Source organism: Leptodactylus fuscus, chromosome 8 (genome assembly GCF_031893055.1).
Source record: "Leptodactylus fuscus isolate aLepFus1 chromosome 8, aLepFus1.hap2, whole genome shotgun sequence".
In the NCBI taxonomy this organism is placed as follows: domain Eukaryota; kingdom Metazoa; phylum Chordata; class Amphibia; order Anura; family Leptodactylidae; genus Leptodactylus; species Leptodactylus fuscus.
In genome coordinates this window covers 44,139,627-44,159,918 of record NC_134272.1, presented here as the reverse complement: position 1 = coordinate 44,159,918, position 20,292 = coordinate 44,139,627, and the positions used below count along the sequence as shown (strand labels likewise).

General features: G+C 39.8%; 1 protein-coding gene across 1 annotated transcript; it reads left to right on the top strand.

Annotated features, from left to right (window-relative positions):
* Window positions 1-1,831: 1,831 nt before the first annotated feature.
* Window positions 1,832-19,809, top strand: LOC142216987 (zinc transporter ZIP10-like). The gene is made up of 9 exons (XM_075285133.1): window positions 1,832-2,782; window positions 6,067-6,247; window positions 8,324-8,493; window positions 9,425-9,595; window positions 11,527-11,602; window positions 15,973-16,290; window positions 17,034-17,114; window positions 17,280-17,470; window positions 19,639-19,809. Exons 1-9 carry the CDS (start codon window positions 1,916-1,918, stop codon window positions 19,795-19,797), a joined length of 2,214 nt encoding a protein of 737 aa, XP_075141234.1. The 5' UTR covers window positions 1,832-1,915; the 3' UTR covers window positions 19,798-19,809.
* Window positions 19,810-20,292: the final 483 nt, after the last annotated feature.

Genomic DNA, 20,292 nt, shown 5'->3' with positions numbered 1-20,292 from the left:
GAGCAGAACTTGAACCAGCAGGTGATGGCATACTTAGAGTTCACCCTGCCACCCGTCAGGAAAGATCCGCTGGACTTATGGGCAGCCAAAATTGGTTTTGTGGCCACAACTGGCCAATTTTGTCCTGGAACAGCTGTCCTGCCCAGCCAGTAGTGTGGCATCAGAGCGGGTGTTTAGTTCTGCGAGGGCCATAGATACCCCAAGGAGAGCTCATCTGTCACTTTGGAGATCTGCCAGGATTTCCATCACCAATGCCTGATGCAGCAGATTAAATGATCCTCACCACACTCTGTCAATGAGTCACTGGGTCACTATATGGCCTCATAAGGCTACCGCAACATCCTTACTCTGCCACTGGGTCGCTGAATGGCATCATAAGGCTACTGCAAGCTCCACATGGTGCCCAAATAAGTGAGGTGTGCAGCACTTCTAGGAACGAAGCCTGTGACGTGGGTGTCATGCTGATTCATTGTATTGTTTGACTACCACAGCAGACCCCCTATGCATGTTACTGCAAGGCACAGTGTTTTACACCACTATGCAGGCTCTTTGCAGCCAAGAAATTGCTGTTTTCTAATGTTATTCACAGCAAATCAATACGGAAACAATCAAATGTTTTTGGGAAATCCTGAGAAGTGGCCAAATCGAATTTTGTAAAACTTCACTTATCTCTAGTTATAATCTAAAACCAAATGCAAAGTTTCCTTTTATGCTATTCTCTGTTTAGGTTCCACTACTTTTGCCTTAAAATGTGCAAGCTAGTGACCCAAATACTGCTTTGTGTACTGTAAACACCCCAACCTTGTGTTCCAGCATTCAGGGCATGGACCATGAGGATGAGATATGTTGCCCTAGTTTGCTTGATATCTATCTATAAAATGATAATAAACCATTCTGGAAACATGTTGTTCTTTTTTGTGTACAATGTTACCATTATGCCTGAGAGTTCTCCTGGCCGTAAGGATGTCCTTTGCTAAATATCTGTAGATCACATGAAACTTTTGAGATAGCAAACTGCTCCTGGGAAAACTCTGCAGGAAAAATTAATGGATTCATTGTATGCTGCTTTTCTTGGCAGTGTATCTACTTGCCCTTCCCCCAAGAGTGGACACTTTATAAAATGTCAGTCTCCTGGATATAGAAAAAGTATTTTTAAATTGTGGGGAAACCTTAAAGACAGAGTATAAAGAACCAGTAGTGCTACAGGTACGTCTACACATTTGGTAAGTGGCGTTGGTGTTGAGTTTTCTGTCTGGTAACAATTTGTTCACTCTTTCCTTTTTTCTTTTTTCTTTTTTGTTTCTTGGTGAATTGGAATTTCTCTTAATACATTATTATTTTTTGTTTATTTAACAAGGGCAACAAACTTTGCTTATACAAGATTTAATAGTACTTTACTTGTACTTTATCTGTGGTTAAGATTTAGGATTTCTTCAAAGTGCTAATGATTTGCCTTAGGGAAAGAAATAAAACACGACCCATGTAACATTAAGTGTATCATTAGATTGTGTAACATAGTGTTAAAAAAGGGAAACAAATTGCCTTAGTTTTATATTTAGTACAGATGGATGTTTTGTTTGATCTTTTCTCTGTAGTTATTGTAATATCTGGGAACATTAGGCGGCATTATGTACTAACATGCAGGTTTATTTTAGTTTATTTTAGCTCTTTTGTGCTGCCCCAGTAGTCTTCACAAGGGGTAAACTTAGATGGTTAAAATACTGCATTAACCACATTCTTAAAGACTATTCTGTTCGTTGTGTTTTTATTTTATCTAGGAGGGATAGACATGAAGTTACACATTTTATTTATTTGGTTGGTTGCCAGAGTTTTTAATCACTGCCTGCCATGCCATGGCTCTGTACATGACCGTACGTTAGAAGAAAGCCACATTCACACTCACTTTAATAACCAGATGTCGGAGGATCCATATCTCGACAGTGAAGCTTCAGAACCGTCCATAGACAAGTCTTCACTGCCTGAAGCTGAACATGAACAAAAATATTTTATTGAAAAGTTATTCCATCGCTATGGGGAAAATGGAAGATTGCCATATTATGGGCTTGAAAGACTTTTATCCAGTTTGGGTCTTGGGGAGGTGAAGGTAGTTGAAATAGGTCATGAGGACATTGGCCACGATCCTGTTTCACATCTGGATGTTTTAGATGTTCAGGAAGGGAAGCATTTACATGTACTTGATGATACAGAATCTCATACCCACACAAATGAGAAAAATGAGTCAGAAATCATTTCCACAAAAGAGTTCAATAAGTGTAATGATGAAAAAGCATCTGCGGCCTTGAAGCATAAAACCACCCCCAATAGTCACTTGCATCATCCTGCTGCCGATAGTATATCCCATTCCCATAATAGTATGGACCATAATCACAGTGCTACAACTAGCAATGCGTCACTCAAAGGGCAAACCAGTGGACCACTGACTGATACAAATACATCACAAGAACAAGTAGAAAAGAAACTTCACAGGCATAAAAAGAGACGGAAAGGAACAAAACGTGGTGAAGCTACTAAAGACTTACACGTTGCTCAAGATGATAACCAACATGGCAACAAGCCTGACCTTCACCCTGCTGCAACTCTCATTCCTGCAAATGTGGATGAAGGTAATCTTAAATCAGAAGAACACAGACAGGAGTCTGAATATCATCGGGGAAACATTCGCAAAAGAGAAGCTCCTAATGATAAGACGAGTATAAAAATCCATGCGGGCTTTGAGAAAGATCAACGTCAGCACGATAATAAAGTGCATGAACATGATGAAGTAAGTGAAGGGCACATTTATTTCAGATTTTACACTAACTCTGTTTAAGATATATATATATATATATATATATATATATATATATATATATATATATATATTTTTTTTTTTTTTTTTTTTTTTACGAAATCTTTTGTACACAATTATCCTTAAACTTAGCTTTATTCACACACACATGTTAGTTTTTCAATTGTGCAAATTCATCCCACAACAAGATAGATTTTTGGCCACCTCAATATTTTATTTAGTTGGAGGGGTTTTTGTGCTTTTAAGCCGGGGCCCCACGTGGCATAAATGTCGCGATTTGGCCACATTTTACAGTCCTTGAAAGTTTAGCAAATCCTATTCACACATTTTCGAAGAATATGCGCAGCAGATATGCTGTTATTTCTAAAACCATTGCAGTTTTGGAAAACGCGGCATGTCAAATGCACCTATCAAACACCGGCGGTTTTAGTATAGGTATAATTGAAGCAGAATCTCTACAGAGGAAACCTCTGTGGACTTTCTATGAAAAGCTCTGCAGTAAAAACTGCAATGTGTTTCCATGCAGTCTTTCCGACAGTGCTTTTTCACAGTGGCTCGCTACGTGGGACCTTATGCTTAAGGTTACTTGTTGGGTGAAACAGAATTTGGTGGAAGTCCCAGAAAATGCTTTTAAGGCTTTGTTGCAGATTTTGTTGCCTTTCTTTTTACCTAAAGACAAGAATGGCTACAAAAGGAATTGGAAATATATAGAAAGCTCTTAACTTTGTGTTTTGCTCAATCCACTCCTGGCTTTGGCTCAAAAAAATGCATTGAAATCTGCAATTAAAAAAGCAGCGTGGGGCTGTAGCTTAAATGAGAATGAGTTTGGTGTACACTTTATCATTAGCACAACTGAGGGGACTAGATGCAGCATGGTGCGATTGTGCAGGTACTGCATGGCCCTAGTGTGGGCACTGTCTGAATGCTGCATGGAATTTGTAATTTCAGGGTTATCATATCACTGGCCACTCAGCAAGAATACAGGTTTGTACGGATTAGGATTGGTCATAGTAGTTAGCAATTGCTGTGACTAGTAAAAGTATTAAAATGCATCTTTCATATCAGTATTTCCTATTGTCATTATGATTTGCTTAACAGATTTATAATAAAGTATTTCAAATTATATTATTTATATTGAACTAGAATTACGCTCTTCGATGATCCAGTGGGGTAAGGATTTATAGCAAAAAAATCTGTTGTAGTTTCAAAATACCTAATAATACCTTTTTATTTATAGGCTAGGTTTACATGTAGAGGATATGCTGGGCCTTCCTGCACCAGAATTGCAATTGAAAAATACAAGACATATTACATTAACAATAGAGATGAGCGAACACTAAAATGTTCGAGGTTCGAAATCCAATTCGAACAGCCACACACTGTTCGACTGTTCGAACGGGTTTAGAACCCCATTATAGTCTATGGGGGGAAATGCTCGTTTCAGGGGTACGCAACATTCGATCAAATTCTACTTACCAAGTCCATGACTGAGGGTCCAGCTGGATTCTTCTCCCTGCGCAGCGTCCCTGCGTCCTCTTCCGGCCTTGAATTCACTCTGCTAGGCATCGGGCCTAGGCAGAGCCGACTGCGCATGCCCGCACTACAAGAAAATGGCCGCTTACAGTGTAAGTGGCCATTTTCTTGTAGAGCAGACATGCGCAGTCAGCTCTGCCTAGGCCCGATGCCTAAGCAGAGTGAATGCAGAGCCGGAAGAGGACGCGAGGACGCTGCGTAGGGAGAAGACTTCTAAAGATAACAGAAGAACCAGCGTTGATTGGCAATGTATAGCATTCTGCCAATCAACGCTGGATCTGCATCGAATCTTAACTTCAAACAGCTAGTAGTACTCGATCGAGTACGAGTATTTCGAATACCGTAGTATTCGATCAAATACCTACTCAATCGAATACTACTTGCTCATCTCTAATTAACAACAAACTGGATAGAAAATCTGATCCACATGCTGGGAAAACCAATCTGCAGCATAAAGTGTCCTGAGGTGTATATTTTATATCTGTGGTATGTCAGTTTATGCTGCAGATTTTCACAGCATTTCCTTCTGAATTAGCAGGAAAACATATGCGGTTTTTTGCCTCTATAGAATTCCACCAAATTTCTGGTACAAGGTGCAATAGTGCTCCGATTCACCTTCATTGTTGCCTCACTCTCCCCACTTTTTTTTAAATGGTAAGCTGGGTGCAAAATAAACAAAAGTCACGATTTTTGCACAAAACTCAGCAAAAATTGCTATTTTTTGTTAGCGATTTTTACACCACAAACCTGACATACAAATCATGGAAAATCAGTCCTAGTGTTCTCAGTAAAAGCTGCAAAATTTATGTGGCAGTGTTTGAGCCAAAGTTGTGGGTACCCAAGGAATGTAAAATGTAAAAGAAGTTCTTTTACATCTCCTACCTGCTTAATCCAATTCTGGTTGTACCGTATATACTCAAGTATAAGCCAAATTTTTCAGCACAGTTTTTGTGCTGAAAAAGCCCCCCTCGACTTATACTTGAGTCAGCAAAAAAAAAAAAAAAATATTTTTTTTTTTTTTTTTTTTTTTTTTTTGGGGGGGGGGGGAAGGTCTATGAGCAGCAATATCAATGTATAGAATTTCCCATAAAATAGTGGGGAAAAAAAGCTTTAAAAAATTAAAAGTTGTAAATCACTCCTTTCCCTAGAATAGACACAAAAGTAGAAAATGACTGTGAAACACAAACACATTAGGTATCCCTGTGTCTGAAAGTGCCCAGTCTACTGAATATAGGGTATCTGCAGTGCTCCTGTTCCGTCGGGAAGGGGTTAATAGGAGCACTGCAGATACCCTATATTCGGCCAGGCTGAATTCCAAGTGGGGGGGGAAAACTCAGTCCTCAAGCTCAGGGAAGGGGCAGACAGACAACCAAAACACCCCCTCCCCTTCCCCAGCACCCAGCAACTACTGCACCCAAAAACTCCGACCATTTTATTTTTTTCCCTGTATTGGCATAGGATTAGCCTGATTCCACTACTAGGCTTTGTGTCTCTTGTGTGACTTTTTATTTTCCAAAAAACATGACACAGATTTCTAGTGAATCTCCCCCATTCTGGTGTTTACATTGACTTGAATGACTTTAATTCTAACTTTTTTGTATTTTACAAGAAAACAGCAGGCAGACAATACTAATACAAAAGGTGTGAATAAGTGCTTAATAACAATATTGCATATCATACGTTAGGTTGCTATATCTTTTAATTCACTTTGTTTTTCCTTCCAGTGCTTAAATGTTACTCAGCTCCTCAGTTATTATGGGCTAAATATCAACTCCCCAATATCCCCGAAACAGTTTGCTTACCTGTGTCCTGCACTGCTCTATCAGATTGATAGTAGGTTTTGCATCAAGCATTTCGCTCATTTGGAAGTAGAGACTTTGGAGGCAAGTACAGGACCGGCATCTGGTAAGTAATCTCTGGTTTGGTGATGACTTTTATATGTACTGTTATTTGCAGTGCTGTATAGTGGCTGAGCTGGACGTCCAATACAATTAAGTTTTATTTTACCAAATCTTACAATGAATAATATTGTACAGCATAATGCATAACCACAATGCAAATCTAGACATTAAGACCTGAATCCAACTACACAGACAGAAACCATAAGTAGATATTTTCTTGTGTCCGGTTTGTCCAGGATTTACAAAAAGGGAATGAGACAAAACTGTAAAGAAAACTTTCTTACGTCCTCAATCCCGTGCCATCCCAGTGATGCCTCTCTAGTGGTCTATGTATATTTTCTGCAGCATTGGTATTAGGTACATCATATAGATTGTTCAAAAGGCGAGTCCTGAATCTGCATATTTATAATCTCTGCATATACACAAATGAATCAGTGGTTCGCCCTGTTGTCTTGCAGCGCTGGGGCACTAGCTAAAGGTTTTCTCCCACATTCCAAAAACATTTGGGAAGGTAATTTAGATAATGATCCAGAGGTGTGACTGCAATCTGTAATGGAGCCCTACCTGGCTTGTGCCATTAAAGAGGACCTTTCACCACTTTTGGGCACATGCAATGTTATATACTGCTGGAAAGCTGACAGTGCGCTGAATTCAGCGCACTGTCGGCTTTCCCGATCTGTGCCCAGTGTAAAGAGCTTACGGTGCCGGTACCGTAGTGCTCTATGGTCAGAAGGGCGTTTCTGACCATTAGCCAGAGACGTCCTTCTGCCTCGCGGCGCCTATCGCACTGTGCTGTGGAGCGGGGAGGAACGCCCCCTCCCTCTGCTCACAGCGCTCGTCCATAGACGAGCATTATCAGGAGCGGGAGGGGGGAGTTCCTCCCCGCTCCACAGCACAGCGCGATTGGCGCCGCAAGGCAGAAGGACGTCTCTGGCTAATGGTCAGAAACGCCCTTCTGACCATAGAGCACTACGGTACCGGCACCATTAGCTCTTTACACCGGGCACAGATCGGGAAAGCCGACAGTGCGCTGAATTCAGCGCACTGTCAGCTTTCCAGCAGTATATAACACTGCCTGTGCCCAGAAGTGGTGAAAGGTCCTCTTTAAGAACAGTGGTATGTTTAATGTGGCATACAGACCTTTGGGGTCCGCTCACGATCCAGGGCCTGGTAGCAACTTCTACCACTACCCCCCCCCCCCCATCCGTTGTGAACCCTATGTGGGACAGTGACTGACAATATCTGCAAAGTGCAGTGATGCCTGGAATACAAAAAGCAATTCCCTGTTATAGAGTTTAGGTAAAAATACTTCCAATGATTTCCCAATTTTTATTTCTTTGTGGAAATCTCAAAAATTGTACACATGTTGGTCTTGGTCTTCATAAAGATTTCATTTCAAGTCCCCTTATTCTCAAACCAGTTACAAAGTTTTCCTCCATAGTATGAAAGCAAATTGCTTCTTATTTTGAGACTCATTTAACTTGGTCATTGACTCTTTGTTTGTCTTAATTACCAAAGAAATACCAAGTGTTTATGTCAAGGAAACCATTAGAAGTGGTATGAAAGCCATTGCCCTAATTTACTGTGGCTATATGTAATTAGGAATTTTTCACAGATGACTACACCTTTTAAAAGGGACCCTATTATATGCTGATAGAAGTCGGCAAATAACTAATCTTTAAGAGATTTCACAAACTAATCTGCAGAACAAATTAAGCTTGTTGTCTCTTATGTGCATCCTAAATAACATCACAAAAATACATATAATTTATTTGGCTTCCCACACTTCTTTATGGATTCTTAAGTGGCTGTGACACCAAAGCAAGTTATAGCCTACCCACAGATCAGGTTCATAATTTGTAGGTCGTATGGGGTCCGAACTCTGGGACCCCCACCAATCCTGAGAATGAAGAAGTAAGTTGCCTGTGTGCACAGTGTTTCCATAATTCTCAGCTGATTTCAGAGCTTTGGTCAAATTATAAATTTATTATTGTCAATAGTATTCTTTATTATTTAGATTTTGTATTGCTCTAATATAATTCATGTTTTCCTAACTGTTGAATTTCTTTTCCATCTATAGCCTGGGTTTGTGGCCTCATCTCTGTAACAGTCATCAGTCTGTTGTCCCTGTTGGGAGTTATTTTGATTCCAGTCATTGACCAAGGCTGCTTTAAGTTCTTACTCAACTTCCTTGTCGCTTTGGCTGTAGGGACCTTAAGTGGAGACGCACTTCTTCATCTCTTGCCCCATGTAAGGACTTTCATTATTACTGCTAAGACTCTGTTCATATTTGAATCACGCTTTTTGTTTAAAATGAAAACCACATTACACTGGTGGTAAATGTCACATGGAAGACACCAGGCAAATTAAAGAGGACCTTTCACCACCTCCACCATCTTCTTAGCATCTTGTAATAGTTGTCTCTCCACTGATTCCAGTGCAGTTGTAATATATTCCCTAGTCACCACTGTTCATGATAATCCACTGCAGTTACTTTTGGTGTCCGATATGCTATTTAGGCTCTGCACTGTAAGGTGGGCAGTATCAGTTGAATACACCTCACAAAATGGGGACCTATATCACCGATTCTCAAGAAAAGAAGATGTCTTAATGATAGTTTTGGGATAGTTAAGATTTATATACTGTATCTCATATATAGAGAATAATATAACGAGTTATCGCTTCTAGATTTTAAGCACATGTTGATCCAGGGTTTTTATATTGTCTGCCAGATTGGAGTCGGGAAGGATTTTTTTCCCCTGAAAAAGGGCAATTGGCATAAGGTTCATGGGGTTCTTTGCCTTTCTCTGGATCAACAGTGTAGGGGACTGTAAGGTTATAGGTTGGACTTGATGGACTGATGTCTTCATCCAACCTCATCTACTATGTAACTATATACAAATCTAGCAGTTCTTACTCAACTGCAACTTCCCATAGTGTATAATGGAGATTCCCAGTACACTTTCAAAGTTCCTCATAGGAATATCCTATTACAATTAAAATATTAAACAGACTTCAACTAAAATACAATAGGTAATGTGTAACCATTAATAATTACAATTGTAAAGTGTAACCATTAAGGATTACAATAGTAAAGTGCACCCATTAAGGGTTACAAGTGTCAATTGTAGCCAATTTATTTTCAATTATTTTCTTAGTAATTTTCCATTCTATTTTGCAGTCACAAATGGGACATGACCATGAATCAAAAGAATCCAGACATGACCATGGTGATGAGTTTTTGAAGGCAAATGACAGTGTTATGAAAGGTCTTGTCGCCCTTGGAGGATTGTATCTGCTCTTTGTCATTGAGCATTGTCTACAAATGTTCAAGCAATATAAGGACAGACAGGTAGGTATTCTTCTCCTCGCTCACTCTTTTAATAGTGGCTTGAGTTGCATAATTTTTGTCACAAATACAGCAGACACCAGAAATGTGATTTTTATCACACATTTTACACCAAAAACTGGCATAAATTGTATAATAGATTCCCCCTACTTTTCTAATAACCATTTACTGTTAATTGTTATTCACAGATTGATAACCAAAGTAATGTCTTGCGCTTCATCACTGCCAAATACGTTTCCTTCCTAGATTTCATGATCTTCATTGTATCCCTTAAACAATGGTATCACAATTCATTCTGTGATAATTGGTGCTGTATATTTTCATATAGATTTGACTTGCCTAATTTATCCAACTATATTCAACAATCTCTAAAAACATGTCCCATCAAAACACAACTTATATCTGGTCAGATAAAACCACACGTGGTAACTAGATGCACCAAGTACTGTTACCAGCCAGTAGCTGAACTGGAAACAATACCAGGAACACAAAATCAAGTCAAATCCAATGAAAATCTGTATTCCATACATGTGAGTTTGCACTGCTATCATAAATAACATGATACTTATTTCCACAAATTCCACATGGAACAGCCGAGGATTAGTCCCATCAAATCCCAATAGTCACAATAGTCCTAATATTGTGCAGGTCTGTCACGCTTCATACTGCACATCCACCACACGTCCATGGGAAAGAAATAATAAGATGAGAAAGTGTAAAATACTCAATTGTGCTGGTACTTCTCACAATGGTGGGGCACATCATCTGCATCCTCTGAGGAGTCTCAAGGTAAAATGCGTCAGGTGGTGTGAGAGAACTGTTGGCTTTTGGGGACAGTTACATTGCCCGTAAGGTGAGAGCTGAGAGGCATCTTTGCACAGTTGGAGCTGATTTTCATGGGATTCAGGCTGAGTGTAGGGTAGGTGAGACAATACGCCTTCCTACTCCACCCATGATCTCCTGCTTGATGATGAATGTGATGGACCATAAGGGTGTTTTCTTTGTACCTTACCAAGTCATTTTTGGCTGTGGCCTGCTATGTGGGGTCTTGGCCTAAAGCTGAGACCACACATTGCGGAAACACAGCTTTTTTTATTGATGACTTTGATGCATTTATATTGACTTAGAAGGATATAACACTATGCACTCCCTTTACAATTTTTCTTAACTTATTTTTTAACTGCCCTTGATAGTTATATGTTATTATTTTGTGCAAAATTGCTGCTACACTGTAAACTTCTTGACCGGTGGCAATGTTTATACTAGACTAGTGGTTCCTAACTGGGGATCCATGGAAACCCCACAACACTCTGTTTAGGAAGATGATCACATGCTTCCATGTATTATCTGTGTCCTTAGGAAAAAATTTTCTTAGTAAAATAAATATTTTCCAGTTGTGCCCTGAGTCTGAAGTTGGGAAACACTGGATTAGACTGTAGACTGCTTGACCATAGCTAGTATTTACATTATATGGTGGACTGATAGTCTATGTATTGCTTGAGAGTCCACAATATTTACACAAATGTTGCCTACGTCCTCAGAGAAAATAAAAGGTTACCACCCACCTGGAGAATAAGAATTAATTTACATATAACCTACCAGGGCCATCTTTTGAATTGGTGGACAGATCCATTATAAAAACAAACACCAAACTGATCGGGGCACAGCATCAAATAAATGAGGTATGTTATCCAGAATTCTGTACATGGTAACAGGTACTCTTGAAAATAAAATGAGATCACTTTGATGCTCTTTGGTTCCTAAGTGTAAAAACAATGGAGTCAAATAATGTTTTGCTTGCATCTTAGTTGGCATCTGGAGCCCTTTGGAGGATATTCAAACCCGAAAGGGCCATTCATGGCGAGATAGTCTCCTTGACAGTATTAGATTCTGGACCAGATTCACTGTTTAATGTGCTATTTTATTTTGTTAAGGGAAGGCAAAGTAGTTGGAAGCAGAAGCAGAAAGCAGATGAGTCTGGTGTGGGAAAAGAATTAAAACCCCTGCCAGGTAATAACATTTATTTTGTATTTCAACTGAGATCTCCATCATTTAACTCCTTGTATGTAGCCAGCCATTCTTAGTGTGATATGCAAGGAAAAAAGCAAAGGATGGCAATCCTTCTATTTCATCAAATGTATTTCAAGGTTATGCCTGGATGCCTTTCTTGAGGAGAATAATATTACGAATTTGTATTAAAAAAAAATATTACAGGTTATTGACTCTAGATTTTAAGGATATGTTGATCCAGAGTTTTTATATTGTCTGCCAGATTGGAGTCGGGAAGGAATTTTTTCACCTGAAAAAGGACAATTGGTATGAGCCTCATGGGGTTCTCAGCCTTTCTCTGGATCAACACTGTAGGGTACTGTAGTGTTATAGGTTGGACTTGATGGACTGATGTCTTCATCCAGCCTCATCTACTATGTAACTATGTAAGGTTACTAGAGAGCATCAGCATTCCACTGTGGATCTTCACCACTTATTAGGCCTAAATTAATCTGCCTAATCAGTGGGGAGTCAAGATCAATCAGCTGCAGAATCCTTGGCAAGTTAAAGTAAGATGCTTTTTTTTCAGCATCCTGCTCCGATCTCTTCCTCCCATTGTTTCCAATGGGAGGCAGAATGAGGAAAGAACCTACCCCTGATTTGGGGCAAAATTTGACGCAAAATCAGTGCCAGATTCCACTGTGAACAGGGCCTGTATGAATGGAGTATACAGATACACAGTATAATGTTCCATGGCTGCCACTTCACACAGTATAATGTCCCATAACGGCTCCTTACTATATACAAAAACACCTCATATAGAAAATGGCCACATATATGAACACGCAAAACTGGAAAAAGCACTAGCCAGAGCAGAACAAATAACCAAATATAATTATATAAAAGATATAGATTTATTTAAATATCAAATAAATAAAAAATAATTATAAACAATAATATCACAGCAGGGTTTGATGGAAAAAAAGCGAATAGAAAATAAAGACACTAGGAGTCAAACAGAAAGGCCCCTTCACATATTATAATGTCCCATAGTGGAACCACCACACAGTATAATGTCCTATAGCAGCCCCTCCACACAGTATAATGTCCCATAGTGGCCCCTTCACTCAGTATAATGTTCTATAGTGGCCCTCCACTCAGCATAATGTCCCATAGAGGTCCCTTCACACATTATAATGTCCCAATAGCAGCCCCTCCACACAGTATACACTCACCGGCCACTTTATTAGGTACACCATGCTAGTAACGGGTTGGACCCCCTTTTGCCTTCAGAACTGCCTCAATTCTTCGTGGCATAGATTCAACAAGGTGCTGGAAGCATTCCTCAGAGATTTTGGTCCATATTGACATGATGGCATCACACAGTTGCCGCAGATTTGTCGGCTGCACATCCATGATGCGAATCTCCCGTTCCACCACATCCCAAAGATGCTCTATTGGATTGAGATCTGGTGACTGTGGAGGCCATTGGAGTACAGTGAACTCATTGTCATGTTCAAGAAACCAGTCTGAGATGATTCCAGCTTTATGACATGGCGCATTATCCTGCTGAAAGTAGCCATCAGATGTTGGGTACATTGTGGTCATAAAGGGATGGACATGGTCAGCAACAATACTCAGGTAGGCTTTGACGTTGCAACGATGCTCAATTGGTACCAAGGGGCCCAAAGAGTGCCAAGAAAACATTCCCCACACCATGACACCACCACCACCAACCTGAACCGTTGATACAAGGCAGGATGGATCCATGCTTTCATGTTGCTGACACCAAATTCTGACCCTACCATCCGAATATCGCAGCAGAAATCGAGACTCATCAGATCAGGCAACGTTTTTCCAATCTTCAATTGTCCAATTTCGATGAGCTTGTGCAAATTGTAGCCTCAGTTTCCTGTTCTTAGCTGAAAGAAGTGGCACCCGGTGTGGTCTTCTGCTGCTGTAGCCCATCTGCCTCAAAGTTCGACGTACTGTGCGTTCAGAGATGCTCTTCTGGCTACCTTGGTTGTAACGGGTGGCTATTTGAGTCACTGTTGCCTTTCTATCAGCTCGAACCAGTCTGGCCATTCTCCTCTGACCTTTGGCATCAACAACGCATTTCCGCCCACAGAACTGCCGCTCACTGGATGTTTTTTCTTTTTCGGACCATTCTCTGTAAACCCTAGAGATGGTTGTGCGTGAAAATCCCAGTAGATCAGCAGTTTCTGAAATACTCAGACCAGCCCTTCTGGCACCAACAACCATGCCACGTTCAAAGGCACTCAAATCACCTTTCTTCCCCATACTGATGCTCGGTTTGAACTGCAGGAGATTGTCTTGACCATGTCTACATGCCTAAATGCACTGAGTTGCCGCCATGTGATTGGCTGATTAGAAATTAAGTGTTAACGAGCAGTTGGACAGGTGTACCTAATAAAGTGGCCGGTGAGTGTAATTTCCTACAGTGGCCCCTTCAAACAATATAATGTCCCATAGTGGGCCCTAAGGAATTTATTACAAAAATTTTGGGTTTGACAGAAACCAAATTTTTTGGAGTTCATGACCCATGAACAATTATTACATTCTCAGGTTCTTTCAGACCCTAGAGTAAAATAGTTGGAGGCCCCAGGGAGGTGATAAAACATAGAAAATTGTTACTTGCCTCACCTGGATTCCAGTGCGACCCTGTGCTGTCTTTGGGCTTCTTCAATTACATCACAAATGTGGGTAATGCAGCCGTCCTAATGCCGGCCTGACTCACGTGAATTCTGTGATAGCAGGGTGTTGCAACGGAGCCCAGGAGAGGTAAGTTCTATTATTTTTAATGTTTCCACACCTCCCTTGTGTCTCCAATCATTATACTCTGGGGTCTAAAAGAAACCCCAGAGTATAATAGCAGTTTCAGTTTGGACGTTTTCAGTCCGAACTTAACCACCCAACAAATACTATTGCGACGGGCTGGTGTTAAGAGTATCAGTGACATCATATGGGAAGCATGGGGTCCCTTCAAGGGCTGAAGGAGAAGCAGAGGTGCCTGTGGGCAGAAGCGGGGATCGGTAAGAAAATAGGGTCTTTTACCTGACAAAGTTACTCAGCAGTTAAGGAACTTTAAAAAAAAAAAAAAAAAAAAAAAAAAAACAGCATGGTCTCATCGAGCTCCCTAAACTCAACCAGTCAGCACCCGACAGCTGAGTGGGCCCCCTCACTAGTTTTGGGCTCCTGGCACTTATCTCAGTTTGCCGGGTGTTGACACTGGCATTGGTCAGGGTCTGTATATGTCTATATAAGTTTTAAACCAGGATGCAAAACAGGGCTGGGTTAGAACAAACATAAACTGATGACCAAGGGGACTTTTTACTTTTATTACTGTAAAATAATACTGTACCATAATATTACCCTTAGTTGATTTTTAATTTATAATTAATTTTTCTTTTACATTATTTTTTTTAACTACAGGAGCCCAGGTAAACAAGGAACACATGAACTTTTAATACAGAATAAACTGCTTCTAGTTATAGTTTTACAACATGAGCGTCATCAGATGTTATGAAAATGTGAATAATTCTGTTTATTTCAAGATCTTAAGACTATACATAGATTGCACACACAGCTCGTAGAATGAACTGCAGGCACAAGGATACAGTGATTGTATTACTATAATGTAGACTCGTACTACCCAGAGGTTACATAGTATTACTAGGTCATCTCACCCAATGACACATGATCAACATGGTGGATCTTTCTTGTTTAGGACTTTACACTATATTTGGGATCACGTGCAGATTCTTAGCTTCACAATGACACTAAATTGCTATGAAGTTTTTATAAACTTCCGTCACTTGGATTGTACTTTGTTTCAGATTTTGGCTGTGGAATACAAACATGAGCTTGTTCTTACTAACATAGGAAATCCTACTCTATAAACATTCATGTTGTGTGGTGTTTGAATATTGGACAAGCTATATTAGATTGGTTCTATATAGTGTATGCCACTAGAAATACTTTCTCACTTTAAAGCGTAACTAAACTTTTGGACAACTTTTGATTTTCTGGCAGTATTTGTGTCATAAATAAATTTTGTAATATACTTTATTAACAAATTTTGGATCCTTTCTGTGAAATTTTGCATTTTTTCCCTTTTTTCTCTATTAAGAGATAGTTCTGCCTCTACTGTGAATGGAGTATAGGTTTAGAGTATGGGCTGTGTAAGATGTATAGAAAATGAGGGTAGGCATCTATGAATACATTTCATGTATGTGCTGGTAACTTACTTGCAGATACTATAAAATTATGTTATTTATTTAGATCAAGAGATTTGTATAAGTCAAACAGATACCGGTAACGTTTGATGTATTTTTCAAGGTTTTTGTTAATTATTTTTCCTTTTCATTTAGTCACTGACAATCCAATTCCAGCTGAATTCCAGCACCTCGAGGAGGCAGAAAGGAGCTATGAAAAAGTTTTTGTTGCAGTTGAAGATGCCATGCCACATATTATTAAGAATGAGTCTTGTGATGGTGATCATAGTGTGGCCGATGGACAGTTTGACCATAACCATGCAGAGATTACAAAGACATCTAGTAAACACTCCCACCATTCACATGGCCATTACCACTTGGAAAAAGACATGAAGAATACTGGGATTGCCAGTATAGCCTGGATGGTGATAATGGGAGATGGGATGCATAACTTTAGTGACGGACTAGCTATAGGTAAGTATGTGCTGTGCATTATTTTTTGTCTTAGCTATCTAAAATGGATTATGCAGGTTCATTAATGGATGTAGTAATATTGTAAAAAAAAGTTTCTATACTCTTTCAATCTAATCCTATCGCCAGCTGTATCCTTTGGAAACACTTATGTACACCGTTGACAGAAGGATCCATTGTATACCACAATCCATACTCCATACGTAAGGCTCTAACAAATGTCCACAAAGCCTAATCTGCATATTAATGTCATAGACTAACTCAAATCTGTACATATGTAGTACATACTAGAAGGATACATTTTTCCTTCTTCAGGCTGTGGAAACACAGCTTTTTTTGTTGCAGATTTTGCTGCAGTTCTTTGAGCCATAGTCAGGAGTGGATTGAGCAGAAGGGAGACGTATAAGAGCTTTCTATATACTTCCTATTAATTTTGTAGACATTCTTGGCTTTGGCTCAAAAAACGAAGAAAACCCTGCAACAAAAAAAGCTGCAATGTGGAGTCTCAGTCTTAAGCACATTCGAAGAAGAATTATAGTTATACATAAAATATAATACGTTACTGCTGCCATGGATAAGAAACTGTATGTATTCTACTTAGTGACCTAAAGCTTCCTGATGTTTAATAAGATAATCTGTTGTAAAGGGGACAATTCCACTGGGCCACATAAAGATAAAGAGGACTCTTAGAGAAATAATAAGTAAAATAACAAATTTACAGCGCTATGTTATGTTTTTGCTTCTAGGTGCTGCCTTCAGTGCTGGCCTGACAGGTGGGATTAGCACGTCTGTGGCCGTTTTCTGCCATGAGCTTCCCCATGAATTAGGTAAATTGTAAGTCTTAGTACATGAGCGATATTATGCGTCCCTTTTTTTAAGAAATTAAATGTGAAATTTCCTACCCAGCTTCCCCCATACCCTGCGCGTGCTAGGATTGAATTGTTTTTGCAAATAATAAAAGTGACGCATTATTTCTTTGGTTTCTTTTGCAGGAGACTTTGCGGTGCTTCTGAAAGCTGGAATGACTGTAAAGCAAGCAATTGTGTACAATCTTCTGTCTGCAATGCTGGCTTATGTAGGCATGCTGATAGGTACAGCAGTCGGGCAATATACCAACAATATCACTTTGTGGATTTTTGCTGTTACAGCTGGCATGTTTCTTTATGTGGCACTAGTAGATATGGTAAGAGACAATATTTTTCCTAACTTTTAATCGATAGAGCAAGTGAATATAGGAAACATTGTACTAACTTTCTTTTATCAAAGAAAAATGCCTCTTTGTTCATTTATGTTTCTTTTGCTGCTCCTTCCCAATGTTAAACTGACTTTCATTCTGAAATCTCTGCTGAATTTAGTCTTGCTGAAGCAAGATTGATAAACGGTAACAGAGGTGTCACATTAGTAGTCCATGGCTAGTGGAGGCATCATTGCAGCTATTCTTCATCCCCCAGCACAGGTAGTACTGAAAATTACAGCTGGAGACTGAAGTGGGGACAACTACTAAAAATGGCAAAATATAAGTAATATCACCAAGTCAATTGTCAAAAAGTCAGTTAATCAAAAAGTATTACAAACTAATTTATGTCAATTTTGTTGAAAGCAGTGGCGTAACTACCGGGGTAGCAGCCACTGCGTTTTTTTTCTTTTTTTAACAGGCCGTTACGGCTGGAGTTATGCCAACCGATAATGGGCCCTATTTACTTACCGATCCTGGCAGGAGTCGGGATCGGTAATCTTTTCAGACCCCCGAGTATAATGATCGGAGGCCCCGGAAAGGTAAAGGAACATAATAAACATGTTACCCACCTTTCCACGCTCCGGGAAGGCTTCGGGCCTAGTTGTGTGATGTCCCTGACATGAGTACATCATTAAAGAAGGCCGACACTACCAAGAACTGCAGCGGAGCGGGGGATAGGTAAGTAACAGTGTTTTTTATGTTTGTATCCCCTCCCCGAGTCTCTGATTATTATACTCTGAGGTCTGAAAAGACCCCAGAGTATAATAATTGTTCATTATGGGGTATAATACTGTGTGCAAGGGCCACAGTGGGGCATAATAGTGTGTGCAGGAGCCACTATGGGCATAATACTGTGTACTGGGGCCACTGTGGGGATAATACTGTGTGCAGGGGTGACTATGGGGCATAATACTGTGTGCAGGGGCCACTATGGGGCCACTAGGGGGCATAATAGAGCACGCAGGAATGTGTGGGGGGTCGGTTGGTTGAGGTCTTCGGTGTGGGTCAGGAAGGAGGGGGGGGGCATGTCAATAGTTCACCACGGGGCCCCGCCATTCCTAGTTACGCCACTGGTTGAAAGGTTAGGTAAGTCTATATATTTGTATATGAACTTGTATAAACGTGTGTCATTCGTACCCTATTCTGCTTCGTGTGTGAACTTATTATTATTATTATTATTATTATTATTATGCTTACTTGCTTACTTATATAGCGCCATCATATTCCGTAGTGCTTTACAGACATTGTCAGTCACTGTCCCATATAGGGCTCACAATCTACATTCCCTATCAGTATGTCTTTGGAGTGTGGGAGGAAACCCCACACAAACATGAGGAGAACATACAAACTCTCATGTGCAATCACCCTTATTACTCATCTATAAGCTAAAAATTATGAGAAAGCATTTGAAACTAGTTGTGGATACATAAAAATATTCAGAAGAGAAAGTTGCCTTCACATCAGGAAACTTTAGGACCCCAACACCTTTCACCACTACCACCATGAACTGCCTCATTGATTCCAGATCAGTTGGCATCTTTTTCTCTAGCATCCACCATTCCCGAGTTATCAGTACAGTTAGTTTTGTTGCCTGATGCTATTTAGGCTCTGTACAGGAGGATAGTGTCAGGCAGGAGCAGAAAAGGGGCATGACTCAGAGCTCAATGAGATGCAGACAGTGTAAGGCTTAGAATGACACTCTTTGCTTCCTTCTGACATTGCCACCTAATAATACGGAGCCTAAATACTATATGACACACCAAATATTACATGACTTATTGTGGGGTAATTATGGAGGCTAGAGAAAATGAAAAAATACCCACTGCACCAGAATAATTGAACCAGTGACTGTAAAACAAAGTGCTGGACTTGGCAGATGTGGTAAATGGTCCTCTTTAACAAAAATTTGCTGAAAATTGTGTTTTCATGATTAGAGCTGTCAAAGGCAAACCATATTATTTGGTATTCTAGACAAACAGCTTAATTCTGGTATTTGCACATAAATGCTGTATGTGCTGTCTATAGCCCTTGGAGGCCTTGTCATATGAATTGGCTGTACAACTGGTACAAATAGGATTATTGTGTATTCTGATTTTTTATCTGTTTAATCCCAGCTTCCGGAAATGCTGCGTGGAGATGACGACAATGAAGAGAATGGATCCTGTCCACTAAGACAATTCATCCTGCAGAATCTAGGACTTCTGCTTGGTTTTGCCATAATGCTGGTCATTGCCCTATATGAAGAACAGATAGTGTTTGACATCCAGTTGTAATGTGTTCTGTGGTCCATGTGTAAACTTTAAATAATATAAGAATATGCTGTAAATGAAATTCTGAAAATACACTATAAAGTCCGAACATCTTCAGTGTGACAAAGAATAAGGAAATCCTAACTGTGATCGATGTCATGTAAAGTGGAAGTAGCTGCTCATTACGCTGCATGTTGATAAATGTACATTACTGTATATGCACAAAGACATTAGACAGATTCTGGGTTTTCACTATTTATCTTGATGCCGGGCTCTAACACTTTGGTATTTAGTTAAGGTGGAATAACATCCCATGATTTTTTTCTATTTGCTTGCAATCCAAGTGCTTGCCTACAAATGTATTATCTTCACATTGGGAAGTCTCTGGTAAAGATTTCCCTTATAACCACATATAGTATTGGGAGAGATTTAACAATGAATCCTTCGAATGCTATGTATGAGTTCTTTATGCTTTTGAGATGAATAATTTTCCATATCTGCCACGTTGCATTGTTTTGC